Here is a 21435-nt window from a genome sequence, read left to right on the forward strand (position 1 = left end):
CTTGTCAAAATGTGAGCGATCCACTTCTGCTATTAGAGGGATGCTCTTTTAAGTCTGAATAGTCGTGAGATGCTGGGCCACTAACACTATCTTTACACACCCCGCAGACTAAGATTATCTTATCACTGGTCTCTGAAAACAAGTAGCAAGAACATTTGTACAGCATTCAGAATTAGAAAAGGACTTTGAATCCTGTAAGAAGGAGAAGTATAAATGGATCAAAAGATCCAAGATAAACTATTAGATTGCAGAGAACTGACATTACTTGTACAGAGAGACGGAAGAGGGAATTCGGGCCAAGGATATGTACGCTCTGCATTTTGGTAAAAGCAAATGACCCACAGAGAAGCAATACAGACTACTCCCTCCAAGTACAACTAAGGGACTTCGTGTCCCTTTCAGAGTTGCCAAGAAGAGATATATGGATTAATGAATTCATCCAAATTTTAGGAAGTTATATTTAGGAATTGCACCTCTAGATCTGATCAAGTAGGTTGCATAGCCCTGCATTCTTCCTCTGAAAGGAGGTAGACCGCAGACAAAATGATTAAAAATCTTCTATAAACAATTTTACGGAATAATCTGTCCATCAGGAAAATTTCCTCTCAACACACACAAGTGTTGAACTAATTATATGCCACCACCTCCCAAGCCCTCAGAAAACCTGAACCTAGACTTTGTCAAGCTCACATGTATCCAATCTTGTTTGCAGGATTTTACAAAAAAATATGCAAAATCATATTCTGCAACTCATGCAACCTCTCCTATTCTGCTCTAGTGCTATGAAAGTAAGTCCACAGGCTAACTGCATTGCCTTTTAAAAAACTGCTGACTAGCAATGGCACTGTACAGCACTGCACAAAGTTCTGCAATATAATTTTGTCATCAAAGCACTTCATGGACAGTAAGTAACAATTCATTACCACCATCATTTTATACACAGGAAAACCACAGAAAAACAATGAGATGCCTAAAGCCAAGGAAAGGGCCAGTATATGAATTCAGAACTTAGAATTCCTTGCTGGCGGATCCATTTTGTTTTGCTATGCTGTGATCTACAGCACAGAGAGAATTGATAGTTAATAGAAATGGGCTTTAGATTTTATTTTAGCTCATTGATTTAGACGGTTGACGTAACAATTTCCATCTCCAAATCACATCCCACCAGACACTGCCCACAGATACTTACAGTTCCTTAACGCATCCAATGCCCACTGCCCTTCTGATACCGAAGGTAAACTGGTGGTTGTGTGCTCATAGCACGCAGAAGAATCTTTAAGTGTCAGGTCTGCCTGCTGCACTTTATCAAACTGTCTTTCTGACACAAGAAGACTTTCTACCTTGGACTTTTCAGACATGATGGGCGAAGAAGACTGAGCATTCAGTATTAAAGGAGATTCGAGGCCCAAATCTTTATCTAGTAAACAGAAAACAGACATTCAGGTTAAACAACTATGTCAAATATGATGATAAACTACAGAAAATTTTGCTTCAAACAGAAATCTCTGAAAACGCTAAAAAATACAGTTCTTGAGCATGGGCTTGGTAAAAGGCCAGTTCTTTCCAGGGAAAAAAAGAATCTTTCCCATTAATTTATAAAACAGATGGAAATAGTAAGAGGTACATTTCCAAGAGGTTCAGTATCACTTCTCTACATGACTTGTAAAGAAATCATTCCTTTCCAGAAAAGTGTCAAAGCTACCACAAGGAATATGGCTTGGCACATTTGCACTCCATGTAGCAAATCTACCAATACCATTTACCTGGACCACTGTTTTACCTGGACTTTGTAGACTACTGGCAGGAATGTCATGCTGCTCTTTGAGCTTCTGCTGCTCCTCTTCTTCACGCTCTTCTCTGCAGGAAGGAAAGAATGAACACATTCTTTTAGTCACGTATGTCTGAATTGCTACATGAGAATCCGTGCTTTGGCTGGCAATCTTTGAGCAGAAGAAGGGGTACTGGAAAAAGAAAAACCAGCCCTTCTAACTCCAGCTACTTTTACTTACTCGCCAGGTCCTGACTGTGGTAATGGAATCACTCTTCTGGTACTCCCCATTTTTACAGTCCCTGCCATCTGAGCTATAAGGTCCTGCCATCTGCAGTAGAAACACCAAATAAAAACATGCAAGATGTAAAGCATAATGAATACTTCTCTATTTAACACCTCTTAAATCCAGCTAATATTATTACTGCTTTTCTTATCAGAAATATCTTTCTTTTCTGTTTTTTTTTATTTCGTTACATTCAGTTCCTCAGTAATACCTTGCAGCCGCAAGTGAAGCACCACAGCATAACACTCACCTCACCAGGATACTCTTCAGCAGAAGGAAATGAATGACAGGACCTTAGCAGGAATTGTCAGGTGAGGCAGTTATTTTATATATAAATATATATGAAAACATTAAGTAACATTTCACGTATAACTGAAGAGTTTCATATATTACATGCTAGAACAGTTGCTATGTATCATACAAGTAAGTCTATGCCCTGCTTATACCTTAGAGAAAAGCATTTCTACCGAAGAGGGAAAAAAGCGTTTAGCTAGGGAATCAAATTCATGCATTGGGGTGCTTATGATGCTAGTATCAAAGTCTGCAAGGCTAACTGGTTCTGCTTGAAGATGCAGGATTATTTCAGTTACTTATCTGGCAGTCAGTCACATAAGACCAGAATTGCAAGGGTAAAGAAAAGCATTTTTGAGGTCAGAAAAGAGGTTGGAGTGAGCCAGACAGCAACCAACAACAGCAAAAGCATTGAGTGTATGTATGGGGTGGTTTTTTTAATACATATGTGTGTATATACACATATACACATACACACACGCTCACTAACGTATGTGTATACACCCTCCCCCTTCTTTTTATAAGTTGGGAGAGACTATCCTTGGATACTTCCTACATAAGCCAACATAGCTATGTTTTCAGCTAAGCTTAGAGAAGGGACTCAGGTAATTCATGGACACCTGCACAATTACTACAGGCAAGCAGATGTAAAAGATCTCTCAGGTACAACAAATCAAGCAGCAGATGGAGCTGAACCGATTACTTACACATTCTTTTCCGAAACAGTCTGTGCCACCAGTTCATAAATATGGGCGCCGTTTTCTGACATGGAGATGACGAAGAAAGCTTTGTTATCTGAAGCAACACAGGGAGGGAAGAATTTAACTAGATGCCTTGTCCCACATAGCTTTCTGAAAATTCCTAAAACTGGGCATAACCCCAACCAGAAGCAATGAAAGGAGAGTTCATGAGATAACCCTCCAATGCTATAATATACAAACATCGATTTTTCCCTATCCAGGAAATTTGTCTATTAGTCCTGAAAGGAAGAGCCATTACCACCCAAAACATTTTGAAACAGATTTATTTCTCCTCTTTCCCCTCCTAATAACTTCTAGAGTACCTTTCATCTAATACAATCAGAGTACTTTAATTTAGAAGTCTATTTAAAACTCAAGCCATGCCTATTACTGATGCAAAGAAGTTAAACAGCTCATACATACAAAGCAAGACGTTGGACAACCAAGAATTAAGCCTACGCATTTTTCCATGTTCTACTCTGGAATTCTAGACAAAAACATCTACCCTCAACTGATCTAATCTTCATTTTTTGCTTCCTCTTTTGCTTTCTCAGTTGGTTACACTGACCTGTTGCCACCTGACGAACCAGAACGGTGTTCAATTTGATGATAGGACTGAAGGTGTGTTTACTATCAGCTGTCGATGCCAAGATTTTACTGTGACACTTCAGTACCAGTTTATCATCTTGTTTCTGCAACAGCACCAGAATGTCCTCCAGAAGCAGAGTATAGAGATCTGCACAGAGTGCAAAAGAACCCAGAATGAGTTAAAGATTCATAGTTTTCTATCACACCCCTGCAGAAAGAAAAAAGCTGCACTTTTGATTACTCACGCAGAGGCAGTAATCAGTGCTATGCCATTCTAGGCAAAGCTTGCAAATCTTCCTCATCAAAACTACAGCAGAAAGCTACAGATAGAATTGGATCATCTCATGACTGACTGCTGTTCCCTGCATGGCCTTAATGATACTCCAGCACATTCCAGAATTGACAAGAATAATTTAATCAGCTCTGAGAAACACACAGGCATTATTATAGGTGGCAGTAAGAATCATAATGGGAAACTGCAGAAATGCTTTCTCTTTCTCTCCTTCTCAGCAAACACATACAAACCCAACTTTAAGTCAGTTGATGGAACAGGACTCACCGATAGTTTTGTCACGATTAACCTTCCAAATTAGGGGTCCTTCATGAAGCATTTTTCTCTTTGTTAAATCCAAGTTCTGTCACCAGGGGAAAGAAAAAAAGTAGCACTATGAAATTTCTGTGGAAGCAAGTAACAGTAAAGCATAGGAGTGTCAGAGGGAAGGCTAGAACAGGCACTCCGGTTTGGACACATGCAGCTAAACCTGGTCTGGAAAAAGAAACGTGGAGCAGGTTTACAAGCAGTATGCTTGTAAACCAAAATCTTGAGACAGGTGTTTGTTATCCAGTACGCTTGTAGAACGAAAATCTTGTGAGAGGTGTTTATTATCACTCTTCCTCATTCCCTGCTCTTCTGCAGATGCTGGGGTCTCAAGGTAGAGAATTTTCCTACTAAGTCAAGCTACTAAGGCATTAGGATGTCGTCTGATTTCTAGGAGGAGTTTTTCCAATAACCCATATAAAGTTTGCAGTTCTAGTATTACAACTGGTTAATGCTTCAGCACTCGATTTGCAAGTCAAGTGTGCCTACAAATGATATACTGATATACAAATTATTCCACTGATCTGATGGGCTTTATAATGTCAATGGATTCTTCAGTCATTTCAGTGCTTGTGACATTTAGATCAGCAGGCAAGTAGAAGTGACAATTTTCACAAGTCATTCCTTCCAAGTCACAGAGTCTACAATCAATGACAGCAAGATTTCATAACTGCCAGTAAGTTCTTCATTTCCTAACTAAATGCTTGCAAGTTTATTTATGGAAGGATACATGACACAGTTTTATAGAGGAGCCTTCATATAAAAATTTCTTTGGATACACACTAACTGTGGAGAAGATAGGGGAGTGATAAATAAACAACAGAGAATCTATACAAGACACAGGAATAGACAGTGGCAAAAATTAAGAACTGGGGATAAAGTACCAATTCATGAGGAAAACGTGCAGAAGCGAAGGGAGAAGAGTCCTTGTATAGAAGCTACCTATCTGGAACACGTGTGAAAGAAAAAAGGAAAAGATTTGTTTCAAGTTGCAAGTGCCTACGGGTGCTCATCATTCACTTGATAGATGAGAATTTCATAAAGTTAGTCCTGCTCCAAGGAAGTTGATAGCTTCACTAACGTAACTGCAAGAATTTACAGGGCCCTGAAACACAGTACTTTTAGCACTGGACTTAGACTTTATTTGGCTATACCTGTGGATCTCCTGTACAAATCAGCCTGTGTACAAGCTCTTCTTCTAAAGCCAACTGCATTGCTACACCTCATGGCTCTCTGAGGCCTCCCCAGTTCCAACAGCACACCTAAGACGTGATCATGTGAGATATATATCCATAATAAGATTTATCGTCCACCAGCTCTCTCTTATGTAATGCAGAAGTGCATTAGCTTGCAGACCATTAAGATTTGTTTCACAGAACTTACAAGCTTCATCAACACTTCTATGTGCAGAACCAAGTTGTTACATCCACAGAGATCTTCAGGAAGGTAGCAAAACTCAAATTTCTGAGACTAATGGTTTTAATTTTTGTATAGAAATATTTATCTCCAAAGACCATTTGATTGTACATCAGAAGACACTAGTAGAAAGAGCCACAAACTGAACAACAGGGTTGCAATCACGATTTACATAGAGATTGCTCCAATGTTGTCACTCACCCTGAACTCATCCATCATGGGATCCTCAGACTGCTTCAAGTAGGACAGGTCGAGACGACGCTGATAATCTTCCAAATGCTGCAGAAAATGCAATGAAGATGGTCACTTTGATAAGCGAAACTCACTAGCGTCAGAGTGCAGGCAGTCATAAATACTTCCATACGTTCCTAAATGCCTGGGATTCCGCCTCTTACAGGAATACTTATGCCGCAAAACATCTTTAAGCACAATATAAAGTCACTAGTACAGAAACTCCAGGTGTCTTAAACAGCTTGCTGCCCTTCAACTCTCTTCTCCCCAACCCTTGATGCTCACTCCGTTCACCTCCTACCTGCTTGTTCTCAGACTCTTTGACAGCCTGGTTCACGTGGTTAAGGATCTGACGACAATGATCTGCTGCTTTCTTCACTTTCTCTTTCTCTTCACACAGCTCTGCAAGAGAAAAAGGAAATGCAATAATGGTTTCCAATAAAGGTTGAAAAAGTCAGAAATCTAGTGCAGTTTGCTGACCTCAAATTTGAGAAAGAGAGCTTAAATCCTCAGAATAGCCTATCAACAAAAGCACTGCATTTCAAAGGTGAAATGACAAACGTAGATTTGTGACAGGACAGAATTCATTCCGCCCTGCACAAGACACCGGCCTCTGATGATCACCGTACGCAGCACAGCACTTGTTACTCTCCCTTTTTTGAGGGGCTTGTGACAACTATTCACTCCACAAACATCAACCTGAGAAGTATTCTGAGAAATCTAAAAAGTTTAATAAGGCTCCATCGTGGTACAAAGAGGGTCTCAGGGTAGATATTTAAGATCACACACAGCCAGCTTGCCAAAGTCACAGGATTCAGCAACTGCCTAATGGCTACTGCATTTCTCTCAATCCTTTTTATTTATTTATTTTGGAAGAGAGAGAAACAGACAAAGAAACATAACTCAAAATATCCCAAAAATGTGTTACATAGTAACTTTTTCCATCCAGCCAGCCTGTATTTATTTTAACAGCTTAGGAAAAGAAGTATCTCTGGCTACATTCATGCAGCCTGATTATAAAAACCAGTCTTTTATCACAACAAGAGATATCTTTCCAGCCAATGTCACTTGATCATATGCAGATAGACACAGGTGAACCCCATCAATTCTCACTACCACAAGCCACATTAAAAATTTAGTTAAGAGGCAAATAAGTACATCAAGGATAATGGAGTATCACAAGCTTTCCTAATTGTGATTAGAGTCAACTTGTAAATGCAGTGTATTTTTTATGAGTAATGAAATTACACTGCAGCAGGTATCCGCTAGTAAACCTGAAAAAGCACTTCACGGAATTATTAATCATATTTTTGCCTGTTATGCTGGAAATACCTTTCAGTGTAACACATCCTAGCTAAACTCCACCCTCTGCAAGAACATGAAAACGTTCTGTAGTGCTTTAGAGATTCAACAGATGAGGAAGGTTAAGATTATGTTAGTGTCTATTGTGTAGGGAAGTATTTCTTTCCAATTTCAATCTCTTTCAAATTCTTAGTTGACGTTATATTATCAAACTTTAGGGGTGTAGGTCAGATTGCATTCTGTGAATGCACATTTTTCCCAGATATTGGGAATTTTGAACAAATAGTACTCAGGATTGATTAAAAAAAACCCCAAGAAAAACCCTACCCTTGGTTGAGAACAAGAAAACCTTGACTTTAAAAAAAAAAAAAATAATCAATGTTCTGTATTATCTGCTTTTTGTTCTCTTCTTAAAGCAACATGTTGATTTGCCATAAGCCTTAATACTACATGATTTTTGTTCAGATTCAATAATATTTTCCTTTTTTTCTTCCTTGCTCAGAAGCATGCCCTATCCATGTCTATCCAAGCTTATTTAAGCAATGACATAACTTGATAGGTTTTTCTTAGATTCTTCATTCTTCACATTTTTGTGTCAGTAACGGACAATTAGGGATTTCTGATATGGAAGATCTTATTCTTTTTCTCTCTCAAATGCATCTACATGGAAATTGGAATTCACTTAAATGTGTTTTCTCTTAATAGTTTGATTTAGTTATCTTAATTTCCTGAATTCAAGAAAAAAAAAAATGTTTAACAGAGCATGTTTATTATTGAAAACTGATGTATTGAAACAAATAGAGTATCATCTTTAGTGACTGAATTCTTTCTGGTTATTTCCTTCTTTAAGATTGTAGAAAGGAGTTAAATATATCCAGAAATTTACAGAAAGAACAGGCAAGCTAATGACTATTCAAAATAATAGCACAAATGCAACTTGCCTCTCAGTAAGTTCCTGAAGTTTTGGTTGCTAAGAGCATGTAACAAAGAAGAGTTACACGATACCCACTCTTTTCCCTCTGTTTCTTTTTCTTCTGAATGTAATTCCAGCTATTGACATTATCACATACTCTTACACAATCAGAAACATAAGGGTGCAGAGAAAATATTTTCTTCACTTCTGTTTGGTTGTCATAATCATTAAAAACCATTAATAACAGTAATAGTCAGTGTAAAACTAAGAAACAGGCTAGGAACTGGAGGGTGGAGAGGAGGCAGTCAGGAGTTCCTGGTTTCCTTCTTCAAAAACTAATAGCAAATCAAGTTGTTTTGCCAGTAACTTTCATAAGCAGAGTGGTTTGGTTTATCTTCAAAACTTTAGCATTCCCCTCCCCTAATTTTTAAAACTACATTTAAATGATTATATTGCACTCTACATACACAACAACCCAATGCAGACTGTCATTCCCTTATTTCACATTGAATTCCCCCTCCCTTTTTTTTTTCGTAAGAAGGAAAATTAATTTAATTTAGAAACAGACTGGATTTTTTTTTTTTTTATTTTATTTTTTTTTTTTTTAACCTGCTCTCCTGTGTGGAAGGCAGCAGCGAGGTCACAATGAAAACAGATACCGACCCATAAAATTGAACTGTTCTTCAACATGTGCTTTGAAATCACATTTGCCTAGAAAACCTGCTGGATGCATGCACAAACCCTGGTGGAAAGGCTTTACCTGTGTACTTAGCAATATTATCCAGCAGAAGGGGGTACTTAGTCAACCTCTGCATCTCTGTGGGAATGATATCCTTCAGCTGCAACCGGCGACACAGTGGATTACTCTCAGCATCCTAAAATTAAACAGCACAGTAACTACATTTGTCATTTTTATTAAGACTATAATTACCTGAATGTGTAACATCTATTCATCACATAAACGTCTATTACTTCACTTTCCAGTAATTAAATACAAGACAAGAAATGCCAAGATCTATCATTCAGACAACACATCCTCTCTCCATTTGCAATTACATATAGGAAAGGCTCATCACAAAAGCAGTGGCTTCCTTCCCTCATTACTTCACAGAGGCCTGGTACCACCTACAATCAATCTCAGTCACTGCCATACAGGGAAGACATCAGTTTAGGCTTTCACGCTATAGCAAAACTACAGTACATTTTTCAATACAACCTCAACCCTTGTATTACTGGAGTTCTTCCCAGCCTGTCATAATGAAGATAATGTTCTCTCTTCTAAATGCCACGTGTATTCAAGCCCCTTTCCTGGCAGGCAGAACAGGTGTCTGTCATCTGACTTCTGCCCGTGGCATGCATCAAAATTGCACTACTATAAGCAGTTTTCCCCACAGAAGTACTCATCCTTGGGAAACAGCCATCTCAAGTGAGATGCCATCTCCTGCCTGGGACAGCATTTGCTTTCTTGCATTCTATAAGGACATTCTGTGTTCCCCAGAATTAAAGGCTCCTCTCTCCAGAAACGATTAGCAGAGATAAATACGGTATTGGAAATGATCCCAATCTGAAGACAATGTGAGACATGATGTCATTAATTACAGTAACTTTATCTACAACCATTCATTATGCTATGCTGGCCACCAGCCACATCCTCAGGCAGCTCAAACCCTTGCATAAAACTCACCTGCACAAAAGTCTGGAAGCGAGAGTCCTTCTTCTGGCGTGACTTGATGACCTCTAGAGCAAAGGGCTGGTTACTGCAGAACGTGGCAGTTGCATGTTTCAGCTTCTCCTCTGCTGGTCCACTAAACTGTGCCAGAAAGCCAAGAAAGCCAAATTTAGACAAGACTCAAGTTCAGCATGTGCCACTTTCAACAGACATATAGCCACGTAGCAGAACCAGTCTTGCCAGGGAAGAAGGGAATTACTGGCAAAATAGGAGAAGTAATTTCCATCCTGTTTTTAAGGCCTTGTCTTCCCAGTCTACTGAGGAACCCCTTTACATCTCAAACTCTACAGTTCTCCTGTCTCCAGCCCTAGCACATCCAATCCTTTCCATAAATGCACTCCTGATTCAGAGGGAGAATATAGTGCCATGTCTCCGCTGTCAGCCAGAAGGAGAGCAGAAAAAACTGCACTCACATGAATGACAAGGGATTATTTACCAGACTGTTGGTCAGCAAAGCCAAGACCAAAGGTCATCTTGTTTCTCAGGGACACCCATGCTTAAACACCAGAATATAACACAACATCTTATTTCCTAAACAAAAGTATTACAAAAACATGGCTAGGGGAAATGATAGCCACGAGCAGGGCCGAGAAATGTGCCGCAGATGACAGATGGTTCATCTGTTACTGCAACTGCAACTCTTCCCATTCCTGCTACCCAGTCTGTGATGCAGCGTAGTAACGCCTGAAAATAATCACTCTGGAGAATGAGATCCTGTGTTTTTTTTGTTTTAGCCACTTAGCTAGAACACTACGCAAGGGCATATAACTATTAGCTTAAGGTCTAGCTTGCTCTAGCAAGTATTTTCTTGTTTTTTCATAATAAACAGGAGAACTGGACAGGTTGGAGGTGTTTCTTTACCAGCCACATCTGATTTTTGTTTTCTTCCTTTTTTTCTGGAATACTAGACAAACAGTGGGATATAAAAAAAAAAAACAACCCGTAAGAGACTTCTGCATGAAGAGCTGAAAAGAATAAGCAGATCAATCTTCAATCCTAAATTAAGTAGGCTTGAAAACAAACAACTGAAAAATGAAAATGGGAAATTCCTGAGAGAGAATTTTTTTTTTTTTTTTTTAAAGATCTACATCTCTCCTGCTTCTGTCATTTGGATCTCAGAAAGGAAGCCTGCAACAGTGCTATCAATTTGAAAAGGTTCAGCTATGTAAATTCTAGGATTGGAAATCAGTATTTTTAACTGTCTTCTAACTGCACCACGGGCAACACAAGACTTATATTTCAGTGTTACTGAAATAAATTGTGCTATTAGATTTTTCAAAATCCTACTCTCATCTTTGTGTCTCCAAAACTACCTTTCTACTCTACCCACACATCATAAGGAAGTTATTTTTTCTTCCTTAAATTACCCTTACCTCTAGCCAAATGAAAATCCTATGAGTTCTTCCTGCTTTCCTTCAACCCTCATTCTCTAGCTCTGTGTTGGCTCCATAGAAATGGCAACTCTAAGACCTTCAGTTCCTATTAGCTGGGGATTACCTTCACTAACCTCTGGCTCTGTTTGTCATTCTATGAAACATTATTTTCAAGTACAAGAAAGAAAAAAAGGATTTTACCCAGGAAAGCAAGTCTTCCCCAATTTGGCCAATAACAGAAGTCTCGTTCCTTTTTCGGACAGCTTTCATCTGATCGTTCAATGCAACTTAAAAAAAAAAAAAATTAATACTGCTCAAATTGTTTGCTTAATTTTCAGCGTTTATTTTAAAATAAAAGCTATTCTAGGAAAAAGACTAGATTTGCAGTAATTTCAATTAAATTAAAAAAATGGAAAGTGTCCTGCAACATAATAAATTTAGTAGAATATCTAAGAAAATGTTACATAACTCCTTTGCACTTCTGTCTCACCTGTCTTCAAATTACCCCTAAGAACCTTTCCAGTCTTATCTTTTCTGAGGCTCAACATCACTGCCCTTTTAAAAACATAGGAATAATGTAGAACACACTTCAAGCCACCTGCATAAAATTATACAGCTGATTATTCAGTGGCAGAGCTGAAATTCTGATTCTGAACAGTCCTTTCTCTAAACAATTAGAAAGGGCCGCCCTTCAAAACCACCTGCAAGACATCAATCTTTTCAGATTTGTTTTCATATTCTCTTCAACAACAGTTGTAATGTTTTTAACATTGACCCATAAAGACCATTCATCAAAGAATTGCTCCTTTTATCAAAGCATGAATCAGCACAAGAGAGTCTGTGTGCACAGATAAGAAAAAAGCAAGTATCTGAAACAGTGGACACGTGCTTTCTTTATCAAAATATCTTTGTAAATCAGAAATGGAAAAAACCGTGTGCGAAAGGAAGAACAGCTGTAGTATTCTTTTTCATCTGAAGTGTTGTACAGGGTTGCCTCTTGTTTCAGGGTCACTTGCTTAAATTTTTCAGATATTTGTATCCAGAATTCCAGCTGAGACTACAAAGCTGAAAGGCACCTCAGCTGCTCTTACCATGAAGCCCAAGGATATCCTCCAGATTTGAAAAGATTTTCCGTTTGTCACTTGAGTTCAGGATCCCTTCCCGGGTGACACGCTGGTAGAAGACATTATGCAGAACCTTCAGCGTGCGGACATGAGCTCTCTCGGTGTAAAGTAACTCTGAAGAGAGAGGGGAAAGCAGGACTGTAACTACCTACTTAAGGAGGTGTGGCAACGTGGATCCAAGTGTGAAGCAAACAGAAGTCAGAAGTATGAACTTACAAAAGGCTCCCTCACCAACGCTTCCCTTGCTGGCCCACATTCCAGCTTGCTCCAGAATGGAGCCATGCTCTGCTATACTTCCATGTTTGAAAGAACGGAGAAGCCAATAGATTCGTGACTCAGTTTAACCCAAACAAACAGCGAGCTCTCAGCAGCTCATATAGCCACTTGGAGTGTCCTGCAGGATTGCAAGACCTGAAATTAAGATGAAGCTTTGAAGATGAAGTTTGGTAGTAGCTTTCCATTTGCATCATGTGCTTTCCAATGGTCTAGACAGTGCCTCTTGCTTTCTTTTCTAGAACATGATACTGCAAACTGGCCTTTCAGTGCCAAACCATTTAGTATTTTTTATTTCTCCTCCAAGGACTGCATGAGTCTCATCTCAGGATACTTTTCAGTAACAAGTACAAGTTTCACACACACAAACTCTGCAAACCAGAAGTAATAGATGGCCACTACTTTGAGCAAATCAGTGAAGAAAGACCTAGTTTTAAATTTTAAGAACTTCAGAGCTCCAGAGGATAGGTTTCAACTTTGTGCTGGGTGAGCTAGGAAAAAATATCCATCTCACCATTAATCACTTCTTGGCGCTTGATTTCATAGGGTTTCAGCCCCATCAACACTTCTCGGCTCACAAGTTGCTGCCAGTTGGGAGGGTCCATGTCCATGTCAAAATCATACAGCTCATCTTCACTTTGTACATCTGTGAAACCAACACTGTCCATCCTAACATGAAAAAATATCTGTCAGATACTTCACATTTTAGGCACGGGTGTAAGGAAGAAAGAAGAGAAAATCTTAAGTATATATATCAGTTGTAAAGCATTGAATGTGCTCTCCGTAACAGCTGGAGGCTGTTAGATGTCTGAACCTATAGGCACATTTTCTAATTTTGCCCTTTACAGAACAACTAAGAGTGAATATCTGTTCTTACAGTATTTCCATAACCCTCCTTTTAATGATACAGACAAAACAATTTGCTTGAAGTCAAATATCAAGTCGGTGAAAGGGCAGGTTACAATTTCTTTCCTCCATCTATCTGCAGATACAGAGCTAACAGCAACACACACATTTAAAAACAAAATGTGGAAATCTCAACTCCCTAACCCATCAATTCAAATCAGTAGATACCAAATCAGTAGATACAACAATCACCATGCTTCACTCATAGATCAAAGGGCTTATCTGCATATGATTCAGTCCACCTGTCCTATATACAGATGCCAGTGTCTCATTTCATATGTGTGTTATTTAAGAAAAGGAAAGATCATGCAGACAATTGTACTGGCTCAGGACAATGAACTCGACTGCATTCTACTTCATAACCTATTAAAATCTCAACAAATTCAGTGAAGTTCAAACATTCATAAGCATACTCACTTGCGAAAAGGCTTTGGTGTTCCCATGTCAACCATTCTGCAAAGAATGAAAGGAATTATTACGGAAGCTTATGCAAGAATTTCACCCCACTCAGACATTCGGCATAACTTCAGAGTAAAGGCCTAACCTCCTAATTAGAACATTTTGTCCATCTGTCAGCCTCACCCTCCTGATCTATAGAGAGTTTTCTAGTACTACCATAGCAGCAGACACAGATCAGCATTTCCTACTTCTACCAATAATGTTTAATGCAAATGATGTCACTAATAGTTTTATAGACCCAGCTTGAACAGCCACTGTCACATTGACTCTCTTCCAAGGCTCAAGCCACCAGGGCACCACAGTTACCTCTCTGATTCTCCCTCCTCCTCCTGCAAGTTTTCCAAAGGAGATGGGAATTCAAAGGTATTATTAGGTGTGCGGGGTGTGCCATCCATACAGTCATTAGCAGGTGGAGCTTCTCCAGTCTGCTTCAAACCTAAACAGAGAGTGAGTACGAAATGTCACGATCTGTACCAAATTAGAGTACATTAGAGAACTTCATAGCCTCTTGATTCACAGCCTCATTTCAGTTTAGAGCTGGAGGAACTGAATTCTTAGGTTGGTAAGAAAAATCTCAGTGACAAATGTTTCCAGACAACACTGGACTTGTGCTTACAAAAGCAGGCACCCGAGACTGGTTTTCTTCCTGTTAGATGATCCAATGCCACAGTGATAGAACCCACCTAACAACAATTTCTGGCCACGATAAGATTTCCAAACCTGAACCAGAGACTAAGTCAGAAAAGATGACTAAGCACCGAGGAAGATCATGTATAATGACATAAAAACATTTCCTAATCTGTCAAGTTTGTTGCATCAAAACTGTGCTTTGCATATCCCATTCACAACACAATCTTTAATCATTCCTCTTTGCTAGTATCATCCTACCTGTTTCGCTGTCCTTGTTTCCCTCTGGAGAAGAAAAGGGACCCATTGCCAAGGGAGACATTGGGTTGGCAGGTGGGTATGGCGTATCTGTTCCATCACTGGAGGCCCCGCTCTGGCGCATCTTGCTAGAATCTGGTGGCTCTGGGCTAACAGAAGACGCTGTAGGTAAGTGCTTTGGATGGCGGGGCTTCTGCATTTCCATGGCTCTGCCAACTAAACAAACACAGAGCCATTATATTGCTGAAAGAGCTTTTACCTATTTTCAGCAATGAAGACAGGAAGCATTTCAGGACAAAATGTGTGTCTTCAAAAACATGTTTTAAAAACAAAAAGTTTACTGAGTCGTCTTAGCATGGAATTTTAAAAGACAGCAGAGACTTTATCTGGCTTTCAGACTGATAGTTAGGGAACATATATTTCCTTGTCTGACATACTTGCACTACTATCATGTCGACTCGGTCTCCTTGGTGGGCCCAGAATATTAGGAAAGCCTCTTCTCTTTCCTTTTTCCTCTCCTTCTTTCTCTTTCTTGATACTTTGCTGCCGTTAATATACAACAACGAAAAGAAAAACAAACAGATCACTCATTTCTTCAAATCCAGTTATTTACTGAGATATTGACTAATTCTTTAAAACTGCAGGAGTTTGGTCCAAGAGAAATTTATTTCTAACAAGTTACTGAGAGGTCAACATCCTGCAGCATCAGAGGAAAGACAGCCTACGGACAGACTACAAGTGGTGCGTAACAGGGTTAGCAGCGGGGAGCCACAGCATCTTAAGAGAGACATCTGTTATAAGCAAAAACTCACACACCCTGCTTTTAACTTAGGAGGAGCTAGAAACCACTCTCCTCTCTAAGGTAAGGGACCAATTTACAGCGACCAGTAGCACCTTGTTTCTGTAAGGCACAACATCTTGTGACTCCAAACCTCCACAAGCATAGAGACTCTAATCTGGGAGAGAGAAATACAACTTATCTTACCATTTCAGAAAGGTTGCGAACGCTTGATCTAACCTTTTCGCACTGTCAGTGCGGAACTGCTCGTAACAGTCTTAACATTTCAAAGGAAGCTGAAATGCTGATGAAAGTAAGTAGCTACTGTGACCAGATACACCCCCATACTGTGGGAGACGACTGAACACGCCCACAGAGATGGAGTTTTGGTAGAAAATCTCATTATATAACTGGAAAAGTGTGGGTGGCAGGAAGAGTAGCTTTCCTGCATCATGAAGCATGAGTTTTTGGGCAAGTTTCTCAAGACAAAAACTAAAAGTATACAGGCCAACAGCCTGATTAGCCTTAATGAGATGCTCAAGTGATTCAAAGTTGTATTATATGACACATTTCTCACCCAAAGTTTTAATAAGGCTAGAAGTGTGAAAAACAAGCAGTTAGAATTCAGGCATATAGATAAAGGAAGAAAGAAGGCAACTCATTTGTAATTCACGTGTCTGAAAACATATGTAGAACCCAATTTCAGCTGTTAGGTTTTCTGTGCAGCTCAGTAATCCCAGACCCTCTTGATGCAGCAATGAAGACTGTAAAATCATACCAACTTCTAACGTGTCATGCAAAAGTGGATTTTGAATTCTAATGAAGCACTCATGCTGGGCAGCTTTAAACAAATGCACTCTGGCCACAACACTACTACCTTGATCTTTGGCAAGAAACCAATACGGCCACGCTTCTGCTCCAGGTTCCGAGGTTCTTTAACTTTGACTCCCAGGTGTTTCATGTAAGTAAGAATCACATACTGCATTGTGGAACTGCCAAGTATATACAAAAAAAAGAAAATGGAGGATAAGGAGAAATGTACTGGGGAAAATACATTTTGTCAAGAAAATGAAAAAGGTCAAATGCAATTCTTCTATTGAGAAATTAACCATTTTTAGATTGAAAGAACTTGGCTTTTTTTTTTTTTTTAATATGAAACAAACTATCACAGACAATGGGAAAGACTCAGCCAATATCAGAATTTGTCCTCCTGTAAACAAAAGATGGAGTATATAAAAGGCGTACCAGCCTAGGAGGTAAAAATAATATTTTGAGAATTACACAGAAGGTCCTAAAATTATATACTAAATACATACTTGAAGTCACATTATAGTTTTGAGTTATGGTAAAAATAAGTAACAGTAAAAGGTATGGTTGCTGTAAAGAGTACAGTAAAAGCTACCCAAGCGGTTGTATACACACAAAAATAAGTAAGTAAAAGGTATGGTTGCTGTAAAGAGTACAGTAAAAGCTACCCAGGTGGTTGTATACACACACACACTGAATAAGGCAAGGCACATACAGAAAATAAGTGTTAGACCAGATTGAAACAGCTACAAAACAAAACCAAAAGAAACATGAACTCTCAGCGACAGTAACTTTTTCAGATCTGAAACAAAGGCAACAAACTTCAGAGTAAGAAGAGGTTGAGAGCAAGAGGTTGATGCTCTGAATTCAAATTGGTTGTATACACACACACACTGAATAAGGCAAGGCACATACAGAAAATAAGTGTTAGACCAGATTGAAACAGCTACAAAACAAAACCAAAAGAAACATGAACTCTCAGCGACAGTAACTTTTTCAGATCTGAAACAAAGGCAACAAACTTCAGAGTAAGAAGAGGTTGAGAGCAAGAGGTTGATGCTCTGAATTCAAATTACTATGCCAGGGGATTTGGAAAATGAGAGTTTGTGGCTACAGCCAGCAGAGGGCTGTCTTGTTCTGCTCAGCAGAACAGGGAGCCAACAGTGAGGTTTTTACTTCACAGACAGCCCACACAACTTCCATTACCTCTTGTCTTCTTCCAAAGGCTGAGATGTCATCCTAAAAACAAGAAAGAATTTAGAAAAGAAACTCAAAAATCAATTAACACCCAGTCACATCCACCCAGAGCATCAGCAGTTGTGTTCAAAGTGTCCTTTAGAATGTTAGAAAGTCCCAAGGCGGGGGGGAGTAAACAAAAACAAAGGTTCAGCTGGGAAAATTGGATTCAGCTCACATGAAAAGAAAAAATGGGCTATAGGTTTCTACAACCCAGAAAAAGGACTCTGATCTAATAATGCACAAGCTGACAATGGAAGCTTTTCCTCTGCTATTTGAACAGTAGCCTGCTTGAAAAGATATATGGACTTTACCTAACTATTAGCTTAGTTTTGGCTATCATTACTCAAACATATGTTGACAGCAAACAGTGGAAGCAATGTAAACGTAGTGATGTCAAATTGCTATTCTAGTTCCTAATTCCTTTGCTCTGTTGTTGTCAGGTCCAGGGTACAACCTTTTTTACCCCCACAATTATACTTGCTGTTACTCACAACACTTCCTCAATTTTAGCAATGATCTGTTCTGCACATGCTCTTTCCTTCTCCACTGCATTCCGGTCACGAACTCTTTCTGCATCCAGCCTGGTTAGCTCCCCTTCTGCCAGGGTCAATCCCATACTACGTTTCTGCCTGAAAAACGGGGAGAGGGAAGCATCACTTGAAATGGAATACTGACCTGTAACAAGCAGCAGCAATCTCTTGACATTCAGAATGTCAAACAGGTTTCATTATTGGTTTCTGTATGAAAATGAAGAAGTCACAACATTTCTCCATAACATTTGCACTCACTGTAAAACGTAGGAAGATAGCCTTTGGAGGGATAAAGTTGTATGATATTTATTAAGAGGCTACCATTGCAAGGGTCAAGAAAAAGTAGTTACTCTTTTTGCAGCATCCCACGCTGTGTATTTGAAGCATATACTTGAATAGAGACATTTTTAGGTATGTAAAAGTCCATTATTGAACACTTGTCTTGGTATAATGTCTCATGTTGGCACAGAGCTCTTAAGACCCCACGTGAAAGGGCATATTAATTATCAAATTCTACTATATGCCCATCACAGCATTCTAAAGTGGATTATTCCGTGCCCAAAAGGGAGAGGGAAGGAAAAAAGGAGAAGAAAAAAAAAAAATATGTAAGCTGATTATAAACACAGTTAGTAAGAAGGATTTATATAACATCACCTGAGTAACAATATTCTGAAATTGCCTCAAATAGCTTCAAGGAATGAAGAATCCAAGCTCTAAAACTGATCTTGCAATTGATTACTTGCAACACAGTGTCAAAAAACATTCAAGGATTGGTCACAGGGTGACCCTGGAGGCCTTCTCCAGTGGTATCTTCCTATTCAGTCCAAGATGAATTACTATGTCCCCCGAGTTTTGACTTCCCTGTATTGGACATGTTGACTGAGGGCAGGTATGAATTAAACGAAAACTGCACAGACAACTGTTGTTACCTGAAATCTTCCAGATTCCTTTGAACTTCTGGACAGACTTTATCTTGCATAGTTTGTATAAACTGGCGATGAAGCTCTTCAGGAAGGAGTTCTGGCCTTCTTCTGTCTGTAAGTCAGAAGAGAAAAATTAATAGATCATTCTTTTGAGAATAGTCCTCTCCACCTTAGAATAAAATCACTCACATGTATACTTTAACCCACCCAAGAGTACCCTTTTGCCTTTCACTTGCTGATAATACGACTTTCAGTGCATTAAGCATAAGCAGCTTTGGTCACATCCGTTACCGTACTGAAAAATGTACATGCCAATGTGGCCAATGCTTCCCACCACTTACGCATGTATCAGACCACGCATTATGCCCTCCCCAAGAAACATAAGAAGTATTTGTCTCTCCCTGTAACACATGACACCATATGTTTGAAGTAATCCCACATACATTTCAGAAACTTGCTTGGACTGCCTCAGACAGTAGAAACTGCAGAAATAGATACCCGAGGCAAGAGCACCCTACCTAGTTCTAAGGAGATTTCATCTGGAACTGGAACTTTTAGATTCTGTGAAAGAAAAGAAAGACTGGGAGAACATACGCAACAAACACCACCCTAGTAAAACACAGAGTACAAAACATACAAGAAAATCCACACAAAAGCCGAAATCATACAACCTGAACACCTGAAGGTATTAAGGGGAAGACTCCCATCCTGAATATATATTATATTACACAAGGATTATTTCATCTAAACATGTAGTACTAGCCTCTGCTACACTATCTGGTAGTCCAATTCATGACAGTGAAGAAGTTTCTCAGGCTTTCCAACAGACACATAAAATTTCCCAATCCTTGCAATAGCCACACCAATATATGCAGCAATTATTAACTAAAATGCAATGTATAACAGCTTAGAGCTTGCTTACATATCACAAAATTATTTCTCCTATCAGACAATGCATTCCCCGTGATTTATTGAGTTACCAGGCATCTGAGGCTATACACCATTCATTTTCCCCTATTCACTGGTAACATTTAAACAAAAAAATTTTTTATTTTGGAGGACTTAAATAACTCCTTAGTTTTTTCCAGTTCAGGAGAGTGGAGAAAGGTAAAAGTCAACTTGCTAGATATGCTTGAAAATGAGAGAAAGGACTGGAACCTACTGCAGCTCGGTCCAAGAAGAACTGGTAAAACTCAAGGAAGACACGCCGAGTCTCTTTGGAGTTGGTCTGCTTGTACAAGTCTGTGTAAAGGTAGCACAACTGTGGGAAACAGGAGGGGAAGAAATTAAGCGATACCATGAGAACTCTTCTAACACTCCTAACTCCAAGTTTTCTTTCAAATATTTCAAGGATTTCAGCATTGCTGGATTGAAACTCTTCCTAGCTACCTTCAGCCATCTAGCTTGCTCACGTAACCTCGGCTAGGCTGCCCCGGTAATCAGCAGAGAAGGAGCCGGGGGGATAGAGGTCAGACCTTCCCTGTAGACAACTAATCCCACCACCTTAGGGTGGAATGAAATGCTTTCAAGAGCTAAATACTTATTTGTAAACAGCTAAATGTCAGGGAGACAGTTCTTTGTGCTTCTCTTCATTTATCTGAAATACTCTCATGCCTGCACAGATCTGCATTTCTCTCCTTGCCGTTCCAACCATGTCACTGACAATGCTACACAAGGAGATCCTGATACACTCTGGTTAAGACTACCAATTTGGGTCAGGGAAACAATTCCAGAACATCTTACCAATGCTGCAGGGTCAAACTGGGACACTACATGATGCAGAACAGCAGCCAGGTGAGCTGGGCGAGATTTCAGGAGCTCAATGTTTTGGAAACAGCTGCATTGTCCGTTAATCTGTAGAGATACATGGAAACTATTTGAATTATTCAAGAAAGCTACTGTGAGAAAAACCAAGAAGCTTTGTTCCAACAGCTTAGCTCCTCATTTGTTTAATTAAAATAAAAACTGATCAATTCCAGAACCTTTGCAATGCCATTCTAACATCCCAGGAAGAGCTTACAATAGGAACACTTCTTTTAAATACTCTCCTGAACACTGGGTACAAAATAATGAAATATAATTCAGAGCAAAGGACAGCTAAAATAACTCAGAATATGTCAAAAGCCACAGCAGCTATACTGCTGTGACAATAACGCAGAACTTAATAGAAACTAAATAAGCAAAAGAAAATTAAGTAAGGCAAATGAATTTCTAGAAAGCTTGAAGTTATGAGAAGAAAGAAAGAGGACAATAACGAGAACTTAATAGAAACTAAA

General features: G+C 39.2%; 1 protein-coding gene across 2 annotated transcripts in view; it reads right to left on the reverse strand.

Annotated features, from left to right (window-relative positions):
• Positions 1–21435, reverse strand: part of ARHGEF12 (Rho guanine nucleotide exchange factor 12) — a 78087-nt gene that overhangs the window by 5481 nt on the left and 51171 nt on the right. For both annotated transcript variants that reach the window (XM_009286742.2, XM_009286741.2), the window contains 24 exons: positions 20903–21013; positions 20322–20420; positions 19678–19720; positions 19166–19271; positions 18198–18335; positions 17674–17706; positions 16538–16652; positions 15320–15425; positions 14886–15098; positions 14304–14433; positions 13956–13991; positions 13147–13301; positions 12327–12473; positions 11437–11522; positions 9818–9943; positions 8894–9008; positions 6220–6320; positions 5889–5966; positions 4233–4308; positions 3654–3821; positions 3053–3140; positions 2010–2099; positions 1781–1857; positions 1190–1417 (listed from right to left, as the gene is read on the reverse strand). In XM_009286742.2, coding sequence (XP_009285017.1) covers positions 1190–1417; positions 1781–1857; positions 2010–2099; positions 3053–3140; positions 3654–3821; positions 4233–4308; positions 5889–5966; positions 6220–6320; positions 8894–9008; positions 9818–9943; positions 11437–11522; positions 12327–12473; positions 13147–13301; positions 13956–13991; positions 14304–14433; positions 14886–15098; positions 15320–15425; positions 16538–16652; positions 17674–17706; positions 18198–18335; positions 19166–19271; positions 19678–19720; positions 20322–20420; positions 20903–21013 — 2665 coding nt within the window. The remainder of the gene's footprint in view (positions 1–1189; positions 1418–1780; positions 1858–2009; positions 2100–3052; positions 3141–3653; positions 3822–4232; positions 4309–5888; positions 5967–6219; positions 6321–8893; positions 9009–9817; positions 9944–11436; positions 11523–12326; positions 12474–13146; positions 13302–13955; positions 13992–14303; positions 14434–14885; positions 15099–15319; positions 15426–16537; positions 16653–17673; positions 17707–18197; positions 18336–19165; positions 19272–19677; positions 19721–20321; positions 20421–20902; positions 21014–21435) is intronic.

This window comes from Aptenodytes forsteri, unplaced genomic scaffold (assembly GCF_000699145.1).
Source record: "Aptenodytes forsteri isolate BGI_AS27 unplaced genomic scaffold, ASM69914v1 Scaffold760, whole genome shotgun sequence".
NCBI lineage: Eukaryota > Metazoa > Chordata > Aves > Sphenisciformes > Spheniscidae > Aptenodytes > Aptenodytes forsteri.